Genomic DNA, 18,247 nt, shown 5'->3' with positions numbered 1-18,247 from the left:
CTCACATATGGTCCCTCTTTACTCCCTCGTTTCTGAATTTTTGACATCTTGCTTCGCTTGGTGTCGGGCATTTCGCACCTCTTGCCTCGTGGGTCTGGGTTTGCTTCTGTGGCGTTTCTCAAACTCTTTTATTGCGATGTGTGCGTTGACGACATTGTGCAATGGTTCCCATGTGGCTTCCCTATGACCAAAGCCTCTCCATAGTATATAGTACTGAAAACCTTTCCCTTTTTTGCGTCTCGAGTCCAGTATTTCTTCAATCGCCCAGAGCTTCTCCCCTCTTTCGTCCAGTGCTATTGGCGGCGGCGGCGGGTTGTACTGGCCGGGGAGTGGGTCGTTTGGTAATGGTCGCAGGAGGTTGGTATGGAATGAGTTGTGAATTGAGCTTAATTCGTGTGGCAAGGAATCATGTGACCTGCCCGTTTAATGAATGTCTCACTTTGTGAGCATTGTGTAAATAGCTTCAGCCAGAGTTCCTTTACGGGTTCTCTTTTTCTCCTTGTGAATAATCGCTTCATCCAAGTCGCACTCGACCTTGTTCGTGCACTCGTACCGTTACAGTATGTCACAATTCGAGTGGCGTTGAGCGGGTGACAATTATCGTTAAACAGCGAGTGAATGTGGCGAGGCGCTTAACACCACACGTTAGTCACAATGTGTTCGATCTAGAACGCCAAGGGGCATTTCCAACTTGGCTCTAACAGACCAACGTGTCGGATAAAACTGCCTCTGTTGATAGAACAAGCAAACTTGGTGTAATTGCTGGTTTTCATACTGTCGGCTATCATGACTAAACTTAACCGAAAAACAGATTCGGACGAAGGGAAGTTTTCTAGTATTAAAAAGGCAGCTGCAGACAGAGTTTGCAGCACGAAGAACAACAAGAACAATGATTTTGTAAAATTTTGAGATCACCTGAGATCGAGTATGGCGGCGCCGAAAGTGCCAATTGCATTGAGTGAGAATTATCCTGGAATTATCTGAAGAGCATACGACAGAAGGTAATGAATGCAGCAATTTATCTTGTTACAGCTTCCGAAGTGGTGAAGCTGTAACAAGTAACCGCAATCTGATACAATCTCAAGACCAGGAGTCGTTGGTGATGCAATGCCGCGACGCGGCATTGCAGCATTGTAAAAAGCAACGACTTACCCCGTCTTGAAGTCGCGATAGCTGACAGCTTGATGTGCGACACAGCTCTTATTCGACTATATAGTAGTTATGCAAACGCGGTGCCCTTTATTTTCCAAGACCCGCAAGCACGAGAACGCCTTATAGTAATATTTATGTCTACATCTAAACATTCTGCTCGCTCGAATCTTCGCCGACAGCGTAGTCACAGTCCCAGTGATCAACTGCGCCGACAAAAACGACAACGATCTGGCCAGCAAGCTAGATCTAGTCCTTCACTATCCACAAGTAGTTCCAGTACAAGCATTAGTCGGTTCTATGGACTTGGGGACGACAATGCCCTTGATAACCTGTTCGCATCCTTTCCGCAGATGTTTTCGAACATACCACGTCCTCATGGCTCGCAAGGTTTCCATGAGCCTGCATGGGAGCTTCGTTCTGATTATGAGATCTATCTCCAAAATGACTTCTTCCCTGAACAAAGACGAAGTCAACGAGTGATTGCGCTTATCCCAGGGTCAGAGCTTGATCCATTCGCCCCCGAACCTCCTGAATCACCTCCATCCGCCCAGCAACCCCCAAGAAGAACAAGAGCCGAGTTCGAATCCGCAATGAGTATAGTACGGGAGGTCATAGGCGAAGGCCGAAGGTTAACCATAGATCTCGCTCGATCATACGAACGGGTACGAGCTTGGAGAGAAAGATGGGGATGGTCCCCATTAAGCTCAGAAGCATACGACTCTCCTCCACCATATTCTCCAGCCCGTACGTCCCCACCACGATCATCCCAATCTTTACCGTTCCCCGAGAATATCACCGTTCCGGAGCCAATCCCGAACCCAATAATCCCAGGCAACCCAGCTCCCTCGGCCGAAGCTCTTTTTGATACGGTGAATACATTTGCGAAGGAGAATGGATTTGGGATTGTTCGACGGAATCAATACTCTTATAAAGGACGGGTAGTCAGATATTCTTTTCAATGTGACCGGTTCGGCCAACCTCGGGCCCCAAGAGGCACTGGTCTTCGAAATCGAAAATCTCGGAAGTGCGGATGTGAATGGAAAATAACTGCTGAGTCTTCAAAGGAAGGGTTCTGGCTTCTTCGACGACATAAGGATCCAAAACATCACCAGCATAATCATGAACCGAGCATTACCCCATCTGCGCATCCTTCTCATCGACGCCTTACTGGACCAGTTAAAGCAACTATCGAGTCAGTCAGCCGTCGGGCAGGTATTCGGGCTAGCGATGTAGCTGCTATCGTTGAAGAGCAATTCCCTGATGCTACACTCCTGCGCAAGGATATCTATAACACCCGTTCACTTATTAACCGAGAGAAGCTTAATGGCTATACATCCACCGCTGCATTGATCAAACTTTTTGATGATAAGAAGATCCCATATATCGCCAAGTGGGCTATGGATGAGCCAGACAGACTACTTGGCCTTGTATGGACCTTTCTTTATTGTTTACAGATGTGGAAGCGCTTCCCCGAGGTTGTTAGCTTTGACAACACATATAACACCAATCGCTTCAAACTTCCTTTGTTTCAAGCTACAGGCCAAACCTGTCTTGGGACAGTATTTAATGCCGCATTTGGTTTAATAGATAACGAGAGAAGAGAAGGATTCCAATTCCTCGCGGAGAGCATTCACGAACTTATTACCAAACACTCCATTCGGCAGCCTGATGTTATTATCACAGACTTCGATAAGGCAATGAAATCTGCTCTTAATGATCAGTTCCCAAATACAAAGTAACAGCTTTGCATTCATCATATCCTTTCAAACGTCTTGCTTAAATCGAAGAATAAGTGGACCGGTGAACGTGAGGAGAGTACTAGTCCTAGCGCTAGTGAAAACGGAGATGTTCCCCTCCAGGCGGAGGTTGGGCTCAGCGCTACAAATAAACATCTGATCGCAGGCTCTTCAACTCGTGATAAGATTCCTCGTACCTACCAAGGCGTTGTTTTAATGTGGAAAAAGGTTCTCTATGCTGAGACAGAGGAAGTCTTTGAGCAGGCATGGAGAGATCTTTGTAAAGAGTTCGATGACCAACGAGCCATTCTACGATACCTCTATTCGACCTATCTGCCTGTTAGTGCCCAATTGGCCCGCTGCTTTATCCGTCACTATCGTAACCCGTCGTGAAAGGTGTACGCTCGATATGTTGATGACGACCTTGCAACACTGGGTAAAAAGCTCTGGTTTTTGCCGTTAATATTGTCGCTACGTACTAACTGGGAATATTGTCCAAGCTGAGCAGACCTAACGGGTTAGGCCAATCCATCGGCTTACCATTCTTGGTACAGTAGTATTAATGCAACCTGTGATATAACTAGTTAGAAGACCAAAAGTAGCCCGAAAATTATGTCATCATTCCACCAGTCACCACTGCCGGTCACTCATAATCATTTATTCCTTGATGGTGTTTCTGTCGGACTGTTATGGGTTCATATGAGATCGAGCGTAACTGTACTAAAAGCGCCATTTGCATGTTGTCTGAGCTGCGATTCGGGATAGGCCTGATATGCAAATAAGCTTTTAACAACGCAGCCAGCATTCACGCATCCTAATGCTACGATATGTCTCGTATCTCGCAAACAATTAGCCAGTCTCTGAGAGGTAATAGATGGATGGCCAAGGGTCCTTCTGCAAAACAACTACCCCGCGTTTAAACACAACATGCTCTCACCCAATCGTGCAGCGTGGGGATGATTCCCCTGGCGCCTATTTAGGCAGCCGTTGGCCACAAACGAGGCCGTCCTCAGTAACAATTCGCTCTTCTAATCGACCTAATAACCAGGGGAATTAATGGTTCCGGTCCCCCCGAGCCGACATGGTTTCGGATCCTTCGTTCCAAAGGTTTGCAGCGGAGAGGTTCTGTGGATTCTTGGCATGCCATCGTGCAGACTGTTCAAATAACTCCACAAAGAAGTATAAGAGTGAGACTGTAGCGCTTTGTAACTAGTCTTTCCCTTTAGCATTCTCAATACTGCGTTAATCCTGAGGAGCGAAGGCAGGCATCCGCTTGCGGCGTTTGTGTTTTGTTCTTGCGCTCGGTCCTCTCAAATCGGCAACTACCCTTACTAGAGTACCTTGAGCAACCAGCTGCATTCGTGAACATTGAAGCAAACATCCAGTCCACCTTCCACTGTTCCGCTGAAACGAGTATCCGTGCGGACGAGAGCACCTTCCCAAGACTTGCTTGTTATCGGCGCAGTTTGAACGAGCTCATCCCGCGGCTGGCAGTCGAAAGGACGAAACTAGTCCGATGCCTCGTCCAAATAGAACGACTCTTGCGTGGGCAGCGGCGGTGCTGGCCGGTGAGGTTACCGTGGACCGTGGTCTGCGCGAAGGCGGGTCGCCATGGCTGATCCATGCGGCCGGGAACTTGAAGTCTGCGGTGTTGCGTGTAGCGCCGCTGGCGAACGCCGAGCAGGTCAGGACTGAGGTCGTCGCGATGCGGCACGCGGCGACCGCTAGGCTGCCAGTGCCGGAAGTCCTCGGCCATAACGGCGGTGCCGCGACTAGATTCGCACTCGTGTTGACGTCGTACCTGGCCGGGTCCAGCCAGATTCCGGTAGAACTCGACAACAAACAACTGCGGACGCTGGGCGCCACCGCCGCGCGGATTAGCGCCGTGGACGTTCCATCTCCTTCTCTGGTGACCTTGCCAGCGCGGACTGGACCGATTGAAGACGTGGACTGGGCCGCATTACGGCGAAAGCATGGCGCTTTGCCAATGTTGCGGAGGGCGGCAGAGGCTATTGCGCGTGCCGAACCTGTCGACACCAAGGTAGGGTTCGTGCATGGCGATCTGTGGCATGGCAACACCCTGTGGGACGGTACGGAGCTGACTGCGATACTCGATTGGGACGCCGCCGGAATTGGCTCTCCAGGAATTGACTTAGGGTCGGTCCGTTGCGATGCTGCTCTCTGCTACGGCCCGTCCGCTGCATCGGAGGTCCTGTCTGGATGGGAAGGCGAAGCTGGCCGTCCCGCCTCGGACGTGGCGTACTGGGACGTCGTGGCAGCCCTCGCCAGCCCGCCTGATATGGGTTGGGTTCGGCCCGCGATGGCGGACCAGGGCCGTTCTGACCTAACCGCCGCACTGCTTACCGAACGGCGCGAGGCGTTCCTTGACCAGGCCCTGAGGCAGTTGGAGCAGTGAGGGCTTGGGCAGTCGTGCTAATTCGAGGCTAGGCGGCTGCTAATCTCTCTAATAGAGGCCATGTGCTCATCCAAGTCAGTGCTCTCGTAAGGCCATTTCTGCGCTTGTGCCGCGATGCTGTGAAAGTCGCAGTCGCATATGCTTCTTAACAAACGGCAGCAGTTCTGTAGTTACCGATTCACTTCACAAGTACTAGTGCATGTGATAAACGAGTTCTGTCCCAGGTGGAGCACAGGACTTTCCCAAGGTGCTGCCTGTGGGGATACTTGGGCATTGTTGATCTCCCTCTACCCACTCTACCCGGGTAGGGTAGAGGAGTGGGGAATTCTCCTCTACTCTACAATGCCCAAGTATGCCTGTGGGTGGCATGGACAATGATATCAGTGTGGTAAATAGTATGACAATAAAACAATATATCGCAATACATACCATATAATATGCATTTTCTGATATCGTGGCAATACAATATGCGGTTTCCTATATTGTGACAATATGATATCAGTCGGCTCATATTGGCAATATATTGTTTATATTGGTTGGTAAGTATGGTTTGCGTAAAACGCACTTATCTTCCGACAGTCATGTCAACGAACATATGTAATAGTGTGTATTTACCATCTTGTGGCCATAGATAAAACATAATAGACAATCAAAAACGATGCCGGGTAGGACGCCTGATCCGTGCCTGCCAGCTACGAATCTGCGATGTTAATTACGCCACCAAATGAAAGGCGCCGCCACAAACCCCTGAGTGTTACCTTAACTATGTGCCCAACCAACTGGCTCTTTGAGGACTTTGAGCTCTTCTTTTCTCTAATGCGATCAATTTGCTGTTCTCATGCACGATTCTGGCGAAAATATGCCTGGTGCATCCTGCGACAATGCCTCAACAGCGCCTGCATTTTGTTCAAACACTGCAACGGAAACGTTCAACACCATCCGATGACCTTTTGGCGCGTTCCAGCCAACAACCATTGGACACAGACGAGAGCTACGCCTCTCAATGCCAGCCTTCGCCACCTCGCACGGGCTCTGTAGCCTCTTGCGCCAAGCCAAGAACATCATGGATCTTCTCTCACATGCCAGACGAGGATATCGAAACGAGATATTACAATCAACGGACCAGGAAAGAAGAATGGCGCTGCAAGTATTGTGAGAAGACATATTCTTGTTCCGGTGGAACTGCGGCTCCAACTAAGCACCTAACGGATCCTCCTCCGGACGGTCATGGCCTCCCAAAGGGCGCCCCACGATCGGCCAAAGTAAGAACCATACGAACCATTCTCGAACAAGCTCGTCTTACGGCCGAGGAAAATGTCCGAAAACGCCGTCGACTCAACAATCATTACGGAGACTCGGTCGACCCGGACCAGCTTGAAGTGTGTACGTACGGTTTATTGCCGCCTGTTCTCTTCCATTTCGGCTTGTGGAATGCGCAGAATTCCGTGCACTACTATCCTACGTTAATGCCGATATTGATACTTGGCTTCCAGACACACACCAAACTATCAAGAAATGGATTATGCGCCAGTATGAAGATCAGAAGGAGAAGGTCAAGCAGCGCATTCAGTCGGCAAAGTCGAGGATTCATATCAGCTGCGATCTCTGGACCTCTCCCAACTCCCTGGCAATCTTGGGCGTAGTTGCTCACTATGTAACGGAAGACGGCAAGCTGGAACACCATACTTTGGCCCTAAAGGTCATCGACGGTGAGCATGATGGTTCTCATCTCGCTGCGGCAATTATGGAAGTGGTTGAAGATTGGGGCTTTGCTTCTAAGTTGGGCTATTTCGTCATGGATAATGCAACCAATAACGACACAATGATGAAGTCGCTTTCTCTTGGTCGGTACACTCACAATTCACAATTTCTTTCGAACGCCGCTAACATGTATACATGATGTATAGCCCTTCTACGTCAATTTGACATACAGTATGATCCCAAATCTCACCGACTCCGCTGCCAAGGTCATATTATCAACCTAGCCGCCAAATCCTTCCTCTTCGTTACCGACAACGAGACGCTCGAACACGAAGATTCCAGTCTGCACAATGTGACACTGAAACAGATTGAGGCGTGGCGGCGGAAAGGCCCACTTGGTAAGCTTCACAACTTTGCCGTTTACATTCAGCGAAGTGTTCAGCGCAGCCAGAAGTTTATGGCTATTAGCCATAACCGCAGGCTTGCGCGAGACAACGACACAAGATGGAATTCGTGGTATACCATGCTGCGAGCGGCCTTGAATCTTAGAGAAGCAATTGATGGCTATTTCAACAAATGGGTACAAGCAGATTGCGCTGGAGACAGGCTTTCTGCAGAGGACTGGACCATCCTCGAGAAGATCGAATCTTTTTTAGAGAAGCTCAAAATGACGACCAAGGCTCTGGAGTCATCGTTTGCAACTCTCGACCATGTTCTGCTGGCTATGGACTTTGTGTTGGCACAATTCGAAGCAGGAAAAGAGGCATATACTGACGATCCGATCATGGCACCAATGTATAACTCGGGCTGGGCGAAATTGGATAAGTACTATCGCCTTACTGACGAATCGCCTGCCTATGTCGCAGCTATAGTTCTTCATCCCTCGCATAAATGGCATTATATACACGAGAACTGGAAGAGGGAATGGATTGAGTCATCGGAGAAGTTGATTGAGGCGCTGTGGGGTGAATACAAACCCGTGGAATCACTTCCTCTCGCCGAGGCACCATCCACGACTACGAACGAGTTCTTGAAATGGCGAAACAAGCATCTACAACCGGCACCTATCAGGGACGAGTATGAGCATTATTGTAGGTCTGAGCGGGTGTATGGGTTTACCAGTGCCCTTACATGGTGGGTAGAGGAGACGCAGCAAAAGACCTACCCTAACTTGAGCAAAATGGCCGTGGACATACTGTCAATTCCTGCAATGGCTGCCGAGCCTGAAAGGCTCTTCTCTGGGGCAAAGATAACCATTACAGATCGTCGAAATCGCATGGGGAGTGATGTAGTTGAAGCATTAGAGTGTTTGAAGTCATGGTTGGGATATCAGAGTTTCAAAGCACTATGTTGTAGTTAGTTACGACAGTTGAATTATATCCTTAATGGTCACGTGCAATATACGGGATATATTGTCATATTGCCAATATGTTGGATTCTTGGCAATACAATACAATATGGACCAATGGCATATTGCGTAATACAATATGCGCCGCTTGACAATACAATAATATTGCGAGGGGGTCCATATTGCCAATATACGTATTGTTTATATTATTTACCACACTGTCTGTGATCCGAACCTCATCGCCCTTTTGGTAGAGCAGGAGTTCCATGACTTCCTCATCGCAATTCTCTGCTGCTGCAATAAGCACGCCTTCTGTGGCCTTGATATCATCTCTTCTCTGGCTAAAAAGAAGCTCCATTACTCCCTTCCCAACGTGCCGGTTCTGGGCAGCTGCGATAAGCACATCTTCTGTAATCTGGACCTTATCCCCCAACCGGTGAAGCAGACGCTTCATAAACTTTTCGCCATAATTTGGACTCCGTGCAGCAGATATGATTACACCTTCGCTAACTGGCAACTCGTCCACTCTTTGATAGATAAGAATCGGGGGGCTCAGATGGGTATGTCGAACATTGAAGAATACTCACGCAAGGCAAGATCCATGAATGTGAAGGCTACGTGCCCATATCGTCCAAGAACACAGATCGGCTCACGCCATCCACCGCGATCTGGTAATACTCATCTCGAAGAAGCCAGGCCCCCGAAGGCAGATTTGACTCCAGAACTTCTCTTATCTTATGGTGCTAGGGGAAAGAAGTACGCGGCGAAAAGTACCACCGTGTTATTTTGTAACCATCGTGTAAGGCCACAGGTAAAAGGAGTGACGGATGAGCTGACGATAGTGATGACGAATCTGAAGACGCAATAAAGAACGTTACATTACATATAATTGCGGCTGGGTTCCAGAGGGCTCAAAATACAGACTAAAGTCGCTTTCTCGCCCTTTCACACTCCTTGTCCTAAAACCGCCACGTATCAGGGTATGCAAGTTTGTACAAATGCGAATCTTACGAGTATTCACGTCCAAAACTTGCCTCGTATACCTAGGGCCGCCGAGAATGGACACGACGTCGTGATTCATCTGCTGCTCGATAAAGGCGCCGATATTAAAACAAAGGATGAAGCTGGCCGGACGCCCCTACGGTGGCTGAAATGGGGCACGAGGCCGTAGTTAAGCTGCTGCTTGATAAGGATTCTAATGTTGTGACGAAGGACGATGAGTATGGTCGGACGCCGCTGTGGTTAGCCGCCAAGAAGGGGCACATTGCCATGGTTAAGCTCCTGGCGGCGAAGGATGGCGAGTACGGTCCGACACCACTGTTATGGGCCGCCATGAGAGGCCACTACACTCTCGCAAGGCTGCTGCTTGAAAATGGCGCTCATATTGAGGACAAGGATAGTAGGTATGGTCAGACGCCGCTATCATGGGCCGCCTATAGCGGCCATGAAGCCGTCGTTCAGTTACTGCTCGACAAGTCCAACGGGAATACAGTGGATACTACTTTGAGGACACCACTATGACTAGAGGTGGACATGATACCGTGACGATGGCATTACCCAATTATCACTCTGTTGAGCCAGACTAGAGAGATTATAATGGCTCGACACCTCCATCAATAGCTATACGGTGTAAATGCATAGAGTTAGCAAAAAGAACCTATGAGTCAATTGATCACGTATGATTATGCAGCGAAGGAGCCAAAGAGAAAGACAACAAGCCGTCGTACTAGCTACCCGTTCTCAGTCTTGGCCAAGGAATCTCCTGGCAAGTCTACTTGGTACCTGCAACACCGGCCAGATCATCGGCGCTCAAGGCAAAATCATGACCCAAGTCCCCATCCATCAGCTCATCCGGTGCATCGTCAACTAGATGCCTCTGGAAAAGCGACTATTTTGGAGCTTGTATCTGCGGGCATCTCACCGAAAGATATCCAAACATATTTACGCCAGCAAAATCCGCCCTCATTGGCGACGTGACAGGATATTTACCTCACTTGAATGGTTACCGAGGCCCACAGCGCTCTTCTCGATCAGCAGCCTGGCCACAGTCTCGTGCTCGATCGTGGCAGCCCACCTCAGTGCCGCCCAGCCGTTCTCGTCCTCGACGTCGACAGCTGCACCCTTCTCAATCAGCATTCTGACCACGACCTCGTGCCCGTTGCGGGCGGCCCACGATAACGGCGTCCTGCCGCCGAACCACTCGTCCTTGGCGTCCACGGCGGCGCCATTCCCGATAAGCATCCTGACCACGGCCTCGTGCCCGTTGCCGGCCGCCAGCCATAGCGGCGTCTGGCCAGTCTTGTCCTTGGTGTCCACGATGGCGCCCTTCTCGAGCAGCTGCTTAACCACGGCCACGTGTCCGTTGCCTGCGGCCCACGATAGCGGCGTCCGGCCCAACCACTCGTCCTTAGCGTCCACCGAGATGCCCTTCTCAAGCAGCAGCCTGACCACGCCGTTGCAGCCATGTCCTTTTACAACGTATGCATTGTTGACCTTGCCGCGCCTTTTCCTTCGGATCGTCGACGTCGTATTTGTTGGTATCTGCCCCTGTATTGGCTGAATATTTCCACGCAAAGGTCGGAGACTGAATGTCTTTAGCTGAACCCGGAGGTTTTGATGATACATTATCTGAGGTTACCGTTGCTGAATGACGTAGGAGGACTCTTGGCCGCATCCACTGCTAGGCTTAGCTACACCAATGATTGCTCGACAGAAGGATGAGCGGGCGGAGAAGTAGAGCATCACCAGGAAATGGAATAATGACAAGATTCAGAATATGGAACCCCACCATAACAGGACCAATGATGAACTCGAATGAAAGTTTGGGTGGCTCACAGACGTTGGGTTAGCGGAGCTGATTGAATCTGGGAAGACGTCCGGATCAAGCTTTTGCGTCCTTAACCAGCTGACGCTGCGGTTAATGGCCTGGGTTACGCCTATGTAACTCGAAGCGTCTGGTCAAAAAGCTCCTCTTCTTCTTTCTTATGATTGCGCCTGTCTTACTTCGCGATGGACGGAATCGTACTGACTTTAATGTTGGCAGGACGGATTTGGACAATAGCCCTCGTCAGTAGACCCGCGGCGCCTTCGACGTGCCCAACGCTTCTAATAGTTGCCCGGGAAAATGCGTTGAACTCCGTACCCCTCATCATGCAACGACTGCACCGCCTGCGGCTCGGGGCTAACGGCGGACAACCTATTCACCAATGAGCCCAGCGTTCCCGACCTCCTAAAAATCCTAAACAGCGGCTTGCTCAGATTCACAAAGCCTGGGAACGCATCTCTCTCCATGGCGTGGAAGACATAATCCTTGGCGGCGTCAAACACCTCGGGGTCGTCCCTACCGTCTTCCTCTATTGTGGTGGTCACGGCCTGGGTAATAGAGCTGGGCAGGATAATTTCGCGCTCCGCTCCGGGGAGCAGGAACGTGTAGAGGATCTTCTCGGCGGACGCTCGGATGTCTTGTCTTGCCACAGTGCTGTTCGGCTCCGACGCCACGTCACTTCCGGCGTGCGTCTTGCCGTTGTCGTCCGCAGATTGTACCGTTATGCGTTCATAGGAGTCGATCGAGTCGGCCTTGCTGACTGCTACGGACCTTCGAAACTCTCTCACGTAGTGTCGACAGAGAGCCAAGTGTTGCTCAACATCCAGCCTAGTCTCAGGTTAAAATCGGCAGAATCGGAAAACAGGGTACTGGTACACACCAGAAGTCGAGATAGTCAACAGATAGTTGTACGTCTCTCATATATACGTAGAATTCGATTAACGAGTATGGCTTCGTCGTTCTCCGGGAAAGAATTTCGAACAAGGTTGGCGGTCTTTTGGCTACTTTGTAATGGTCTAAGCTTTCGTTGGCAGGAGTAGTTTGATCAAATGCCATTTTCCATCGCGATGGTTCTACTGGTGAATCGGCTTCCGTCTTGTCTTTGTAGACAGAGATTGGTACCGTTGGACGCATTCTCGGGTCCGATGTCGACTCGGTATGAGATGGCGCAGCTTCTCCTGTACTCACATTGTAAGACAAGCGGTGGTGCTGGAATAGTAAGTCTTGCCGGGCTGCCATGGATGCTCTCTGGTAAAGTGCGGTGCATTTTAGAATTTGATTAAAATTACGCTCTCGCCCGCCAGTCACAGATGCAGTTTCCATGCCGGATGCGCCATCAGGCGCTGCACAAAAAGACTCATGCAGCGATATTGTATCGCCAGAGATGCTTGCAATGACCTGCTTTGCTTCCGGGCTTTTCATGATTGTGGAAATTTCCTGCTCAGTCTCGCTGAGTCTTGTTAGCATTGCCCCGAGCAGTAGAATGGCTGTGGAAACCGTACGATTGAAGAGCCATATGAAAGAGATCGACCGCTCGAGCTTGACGGCCGAGAACCTGGATGATTCCATCCATTTCCCGATACTCCCACAACTTCTCCATCTTGGCTGTAAAGTCATCTTTGCTCACCCCCTCCAACTGGGTGAGGCCAAGGTTCCGCAGATGTTTTAGGATGACATTAAACAGGAGCCAGCTAAACTCGAGCACCCCATAATAGTCCTCCAGGATGATCCTCTCCGCCTCGATTGTGAGAGGCTTTTGCCCGTCTCGCGACAGCAGAGACTTGATCTGGATAAGAGTGGTCCGGATGGCCGCGCACTCCGTGTGCAGCAATGCAATGGACAGGGCAGCAATCTTGAACCGCGCAGCCTGCTTCTGACATGATCGCAGGGCGCTGGCGACCGGGGTTGCGGCTTCGAAAACCTTTGCTGTCAACGTAATTGGGTCGAGCCCGGATGTGGTCATAAGGGACGACCGTTCGGAATCGATGGCAAATGTGTCATGGCGAGATGGTTCGGCATGATTGTTGATGACGTTCCCGACGAAGAGCCTGGCATTGTCTTTGGCAATGGCAACCCTGCCGGGCGGAGCCGACGCCACCTCGTCGTTGGGACCAAAGAAATCAGCAGTAACATCATCCCGCCGTAATTTGTCCATCTCTCGACAGATCTAGCAATTAACACTGTCGGTCCATGGATTAAACTAGGTAAGATGTCGAGGCGAGACTTCTGTGGCGCTGATGAGACGCAAACAGCCTTGCTTTTCGGTATGCGGGGGTTCGGATAAACTAGCCAGCTCAGGCTGCTTCCTGGCACTGTTGCATGTGTGATTTGTTACCAAGTAACCCCCCTCATTATCAAGTCGTTAATGCCTCGTCGATAAACGTAACGCCAAACGACCTGGGGATCACTACTTTCACCGCCTTTCTATATTTAGGGCAACTCGTCCAATACCTTCAGATCAGAGTAAAGCGATAAAGACATGTCCGATCCATTCAGCATCACCGTCGGCGTGCTAGGTGTACTCCAAGCGGCGTTTTCGACTTGCAAATTTCTGCGGGGTTTGATAGAGGGTTTTTCAAATGCTCCCGAGACCCTGAAAAGCGTAAGCCAGGAGATCCAAGCTGTCGGGGGCCAGCTTTCATCACTATCGACAGAACTTTCTGAGCAACAGAACTCGAACTACTCCCCCAACCAGCTGGCGTGTCTCGACAACCTAAAGGCTGTCAGTCAGCAATGCCACGAGTCGTGTAATGATTTCAGCAAAAAACTAGCGGATCTCACCTCTCACTCGACACCACCTCTCATATCTAGCCGTGACAAGGGTCGCCTACTATATCACGAGAAGGACATCACTCTATTCAAAGCTAAGCTGCAGCGCTATAAGCAGACACTGGATCTTGCAATCGGAGTGGCTACCTTGTAAGACCTTCTTCCCTTTACGAGCCAAGACTCTGTCGTTGATGATGTATCCAAGCCAAACTGTCCGAGACAACAAAGAAGCTCTGCAATCTCTCGAAACGAAGATAGCGTCTTGCATAAATTCCTTCACTGGCCAAATGGAAGGCCTCCAGCTGGCCATTAGCTCATTATCCTTGAACAGCCTCAGCATCAGAGAGGAAGACGTGGATATGGTCCTGAAGGTGCTGAATGGGCATCGCGTAATGCTAGCTCAATGCTTAAAGTTTTGTGAGCACGGCTTGAAAGAGACAACAGCAGCAACGGGGACGACTGTTAAATACGCCGAGGCATTCGACAAGGCGCGGCATTGGATCGGAAACATTGGGTTTGACGGCACGTGGGCTCCCAATACACCACTGATTTCGGTTGATCGCATGATAGCGCGGGATGAAGCGATTCAGGGTGTCGGAAATATGTCAAGAGAGGTGGCTAGGGATTTTTTCAAATGATCAGAGCGACTTGGTATCTTTCATTGCCTGCCTGTTCGAGGAGGCTCTGGCAGGGTACCACCTTCTTTCCAAGGCAAGCCTGGCCCTGCAACCGTTCATTCGGTTCCCCCAACCTCTTTGCGAAATGTGTTCCCACGTATCGCCCTACCTGCGCAGCCTCAGGCACTACTGTGTCTATTTCTCTCTAGCTCTTCAATAGCTACCTATGTATCTGGCCGAATGCCTCCAAATAAGTTCATCATTGCTTAACAACCTCGATAAAGCTTACCAGGGTCAGGGTAAACAGCAATGCCGCTATATTTGTGTAGTCCAGCAAGATGATAGACTGCGTTGGAGACCACATGTCAGGGGGTCAGGTTTGATCTTGCGGGAGAGCAACTTCTCGCTCCTTCGCAGCAATTGGGGGCAAACGGACCGCCTCACCCCTGCGATCTTTGGGACATGTACCTGAGTAACTCTACCAGCTATGCACCGAGTGTCGCTAAGCAAGACGTACTGAAGTGCTCGACATGAATCGCAGGGATGCCTCTGAAGAGCCTTGCCAGGGGCCTAGCCTTTGCCATGTGCATGCGCTGCTGTTAGCCTACAGGGGCTCTGTCCAGCGCACAAAGGCCTATGTGGGTAAAGGTCATGGCGTGAGTGTCCCACTCCCGTGTGGGCAAGAGCCATTTGCAGACGATCAGCCACCTGTTGCGTCTTTGGCTTTTTATGGCCAGCCATTATTTGCACTCTTTACGCAGGAACGATGAGGGGCATTTGTTTCCCGAAAATCCGAATACCGCCACCAGACACAGGTTTTGGCGGCAATTGTATCTCTGCCTCATTTCCCCGCGTTTTGGCAATTGACACCCCGCGAAAACCACGGCTATGTACAACTTATCGGTTTGAGAAGCGGAAGTTGCCGCTGCGGTTTCATCGAAATGCACAGTGTGCGCAAACTTCCGCCGCCACCGTTCAGTCTGGCTACACTGGCAACAGAATAAGACGCACTGCGACCTTCTACAACCAAATATGGATACTCTAGCGGAAAACATACCTTTACTTTGCTTTGACGACAAAAATTGCATTTTCGTTTGGCGAACGTCCGGGAATGCTTTTCAAGTTGCTTGTATTGATACCAATCCCCATATGGTTTCTTGGGGGCAACTGGGCGAACGGCCAAGAATTCTAGCATAATGGATAGGGGAATCTGAGGGTGCAAACTGAATATGTGTATCACGATGATTTGGTAACGATGGAGCATACTCAATCGTAGGGAGGACATTATTAAGTACTTTCAAGTGGAACAATGGCCTCCAACCCCATAGCCACCTTGGCGTCTAGTAGGGAGGATCACTTGCAGATCCAGCAGTCAACAGAATTGCCCCCGCAATTGCCCAGTAGTCGGCTGGCGTGCTGCTATGTGCTCTAGCATGTGTAGTCAAGTGCCAAGAGGAGTAATTACAACCTCGTGCCACTTGGTGGGGAAGTTCGGCCAATCACTTTACCGCACACTTATTGTTAACCAAGAACGGCAACCAGAAGGAAGCTCAAGAACAACTATAACACTCTTCCTCAATCAGGCAAGGTAAAGGGATCCATCAGCCATTCACGTTAAGGCGCTTTTAAGCGTGAAGACGAGAAGGAAGTGCGTAGAGCGTTTGTTTGATCATATTAAGTAGTCTTGTTAGTGGAGAAGTCTGGCCAACCAGGTTACCACGCACTTTACGTTAGCAACAAAGGGTCAATCAACTACAGTTAAGCTTTCGCAAACAACACCACACGGTTCCTCAAGCGGACAAGGTAGTAGGATCTATCAGCCACTTACATCTAGACGCTTTAAGCGTGGCGATAAGTAGCAGACGAGAAAGGAATGCATAACGCTATTTATTCGATAACAATAAGTGTGTTTAATTTCTTAGCTCCAATAAGACTTCATCGCAATTTTAATGGACAACAACCATGAGGGAAACTTCTCCCTTTGGGCTGGTGCTGGGGCCTCGCAAGCTGCCGGTCGAGAGAAGTAGATATGCAGCTGCTGTTCCCCAACACCGCTTCATCAATGTCACTCAAACAAGCACAGCTTGATACCAGAAATTATCGCACTGAAAATATGGCTAACCGACACTTCGACAATGCGCTTGCTTCCTCTTCGCCCTCTGTGAGCAGCAGTGCCTCAGCCAACAAGCCAGTAGCTGCCGTTAAGCTACAGCAACCCTCCGCTGCTTATGTCTATGACAGAGGTCGTGGCCATTATGGACGTGGGCAAGATCTAGGTAAGGGTTAGAATTAGAATCGGCGTGAGGGTGGAAGGGTTTATAGCTCAGTTAGTTAATATGAACATGATACCAGCAGCAACAACAACAACAACAATAACTTTGTGCTCGTGCCAATGCCGCCTGATTCTAATGCGCTAGTGTAGGTTCTACTCCCCAGTAGCAACTAGCCCATAAGGAAGGGGCATTTCATTCGCGCTGAGGTTGGTGTAATTTTGGTTATTGCGCTTGTCAGTTTTAGGGTATATAAGGGCAAGATAACAACCAGCGCCAGTAGGCCTTAATATCTGGTATATATACACGCAGGCCTTTACATGTAGCCGTTATCCTTAATGTTCTGTAAGCTCCTTAGGTGCTAAGTGGGCCTTTAGCTTCTATAGTTTGCATATTACTTTCCAGTTAAATCCCATTCACTTAAGCACTATTAGTTCTCTTAAAAGGCTTAAAAGTGCATAAGTTAGTACGTAGTTATTACACGTTATGTGAATTAAATCGTAATATATAGTTAGGTATTTTAACTTCACGTTTACACAGCAAGTTTATTTAGTGTTTGCCATATACTATAGCTAGTTCTCTACAAACATCCAGAAGTTCTGTCCATAATAGTTTGTCCTAATCTAGACGCAGAAGACCAGCATCCATAAGCTTTCTGTACTTTATTAGGAGGCTTATATATGCATGCGTGTCTATTATGCTAATCGGCAAATAAACGTAACGTTAATTTAGAACTACGTTTTAGGCTTAATTCTAGGCAACTATTGGGAAGGCCGAGAATCCTTATATATCTCATTTTGGACACAAACCAGCCCGTATCTCGCTGTTACAGTGTTACTATCACGTTATAAGAGTCATAGTTAGCCAAATTTAATATCGTGGCGCACAGGTAATTACTAATGATGAATTCATTGTTGTTCTTGTTCGTTGTCCTTCTCTTGCCAGAGGGATTCACGTCATTTATCTGAGTTCAGAAGCATAACTACCAGCCTTCTGATAAAAATTTCAGGTGGTTGGCCAGCCTCTCATCTCCTGATATCTATGATTTTATGACATCTAGCAATTACTCCAAGTCTGCTTGTTCAATCAACAGAGGCAGTTTTATCCGACAACAATACTCACATTTTCAATCCCACAGCACAAGGCTCAATGCTAACAAAACCTCTTCCAGGGTTGTCCTATATAGGCCTCGCTGTCTTAATTGCCTTTTATGTCTTCAATGAATTCCAATATAAAATTAAGTACACGACACTTTCGCTCTCCCTTGGCTCTGCTAATGTTGCCATGGCCATATAGGGTTCTTCGTGCCAGTAGATTTAGCCTACAGGATCAATGTACGGTTCTCTCTTCTTTTCTAACCCATATGAAGACTTGAACTAACTGGAAGCTTCACCAGGTCGGTATTGCCCTCCCA

At 49.2% G+C, this 18,247-nt stretch overlaps 5 protein-coding genes across 5 annotated transcripts; 4 read left to right on the top strand and 1 right to left on the bottom strand.

Moving 5' to 3' along the window:
• Positions 1–1,286: 1,286 nt before the first annotated feature.
• Positions 1,287–2,891, top strand: VFPPC_10545 (Zn(2)-C6 fungal-type DNA-binding domain-containing protein; the record flags this gene model as incomplete). The annotated part of the gene is made up of 1 exon (XM_018288893.1): positions 1,287–2,891. The coding sequence occupies one exon, from the start codon at positions 1,287–1,289 to the stop codon at positions 2,889–2,891; it is 1,605 nt and encodes a 534-aa protein (XP_018137512.1).
• A 1,513-nt stretch (positions 2,892–4,404) lies between these two features.
• On the top strand, positions 4,405–5,304 carry VFPPC_10544 (phosphotransferase enzyme family domain-containing protein; the record flags this gene model as incomplete). The annotated part of the gene is made up of 1 exon (XM_018288892.1): positions 4,405–5,304. The coding sequence occupies one exon, from the start codon at positions 4,405–4,407 to the stop codon at positions 5,302–5,304; it is 900 nt and encodes a 299-aa protein (XP_018137511.1).
• Positions 5,305–6,009: 705 nt separating this feature from the next.
• On the top strand, positions 6,010–9,874 carry VFPPC_18282 (transposase-like protein; the record flags this gene model as incomplete). The annotated part of the gene is made up of 8 exons (XM_022429921.1): positions 6,010–6,040; positions 6,106–6,726; positions 6,798–7,186; positions 7,238–8,302; positions 8,366–8,494; positions 8,610–9,214; positions 9,260–9,480; positions 9,525–9,874. 8 exons carry the CDS (start codon positions 6,010–6,012, stop codon positions 9,872–9,874), a joined length of 3,411 nt encoding a protein of 1,136 aa, XP_022285083.1.
• A 441-nt stretch (positions 9,875–10,315) lies between these two features.
• On the bottom strand, positions 10,316–13,332 carry VFPPC_14782 (RGS domain-containing protein (Rax1); the record flags this gene model as incomplete). Its single annotated transcript, XM_018292550.1, has 4 exons — positions 10,316–10,937; positions 11,496–12,005; positions 12,058–12,627; positions 12,680–13,332. The coding sequence occupies 4 exons, from the start codon at positions 13,330–13,332 to the stop codon at positions 10,316–10,318; spliced, it is 2,355 nt and encodes a 784-aa protein (XP_018137509.1).
• A 324-nt stretch (positions 13,333–13,656) lies between these two features.
• On the top strand, positions 13,657–14,584 carry VFPPC_14781 (hypothetical protein; the record flags this gene model as incomplete). The annotated part of the gene is made up of 2 exons (XM_018292549.1): positions 13,657–14,096; positions 14,152–14,584. The coding sequence occupies 2 exons, from the start codon at positions 13,657–13,659 to the stop codon at positions 14,582–14,584; spliced, it is 873 nt and encodes a 290-aa protein (XP_018137508.1).
• Between the last annotated feature and the right edge of the window lie 3,663 nt (positions 14,585–18,247).

The sequence above is a fragment of the Pochonia chlamydosporia genome (assembly GCF_001653235.2).
Source record: "Pochonia chlamydosporia 170 chromosome Unknown PCv3seq00011, whole genome shotgun sequence".
Taxonomy (NCBI): domain Eukaryota; kingdom Fungi; phylum Ascomycota; class Sordariomycetes; order Hypocreales; family Clavicipitaceae; genus Pochonia; species Pochonia chlamydosporia.
This window is presented reverse-complemented; position numbering and strand designations above follow the sequence as displayed.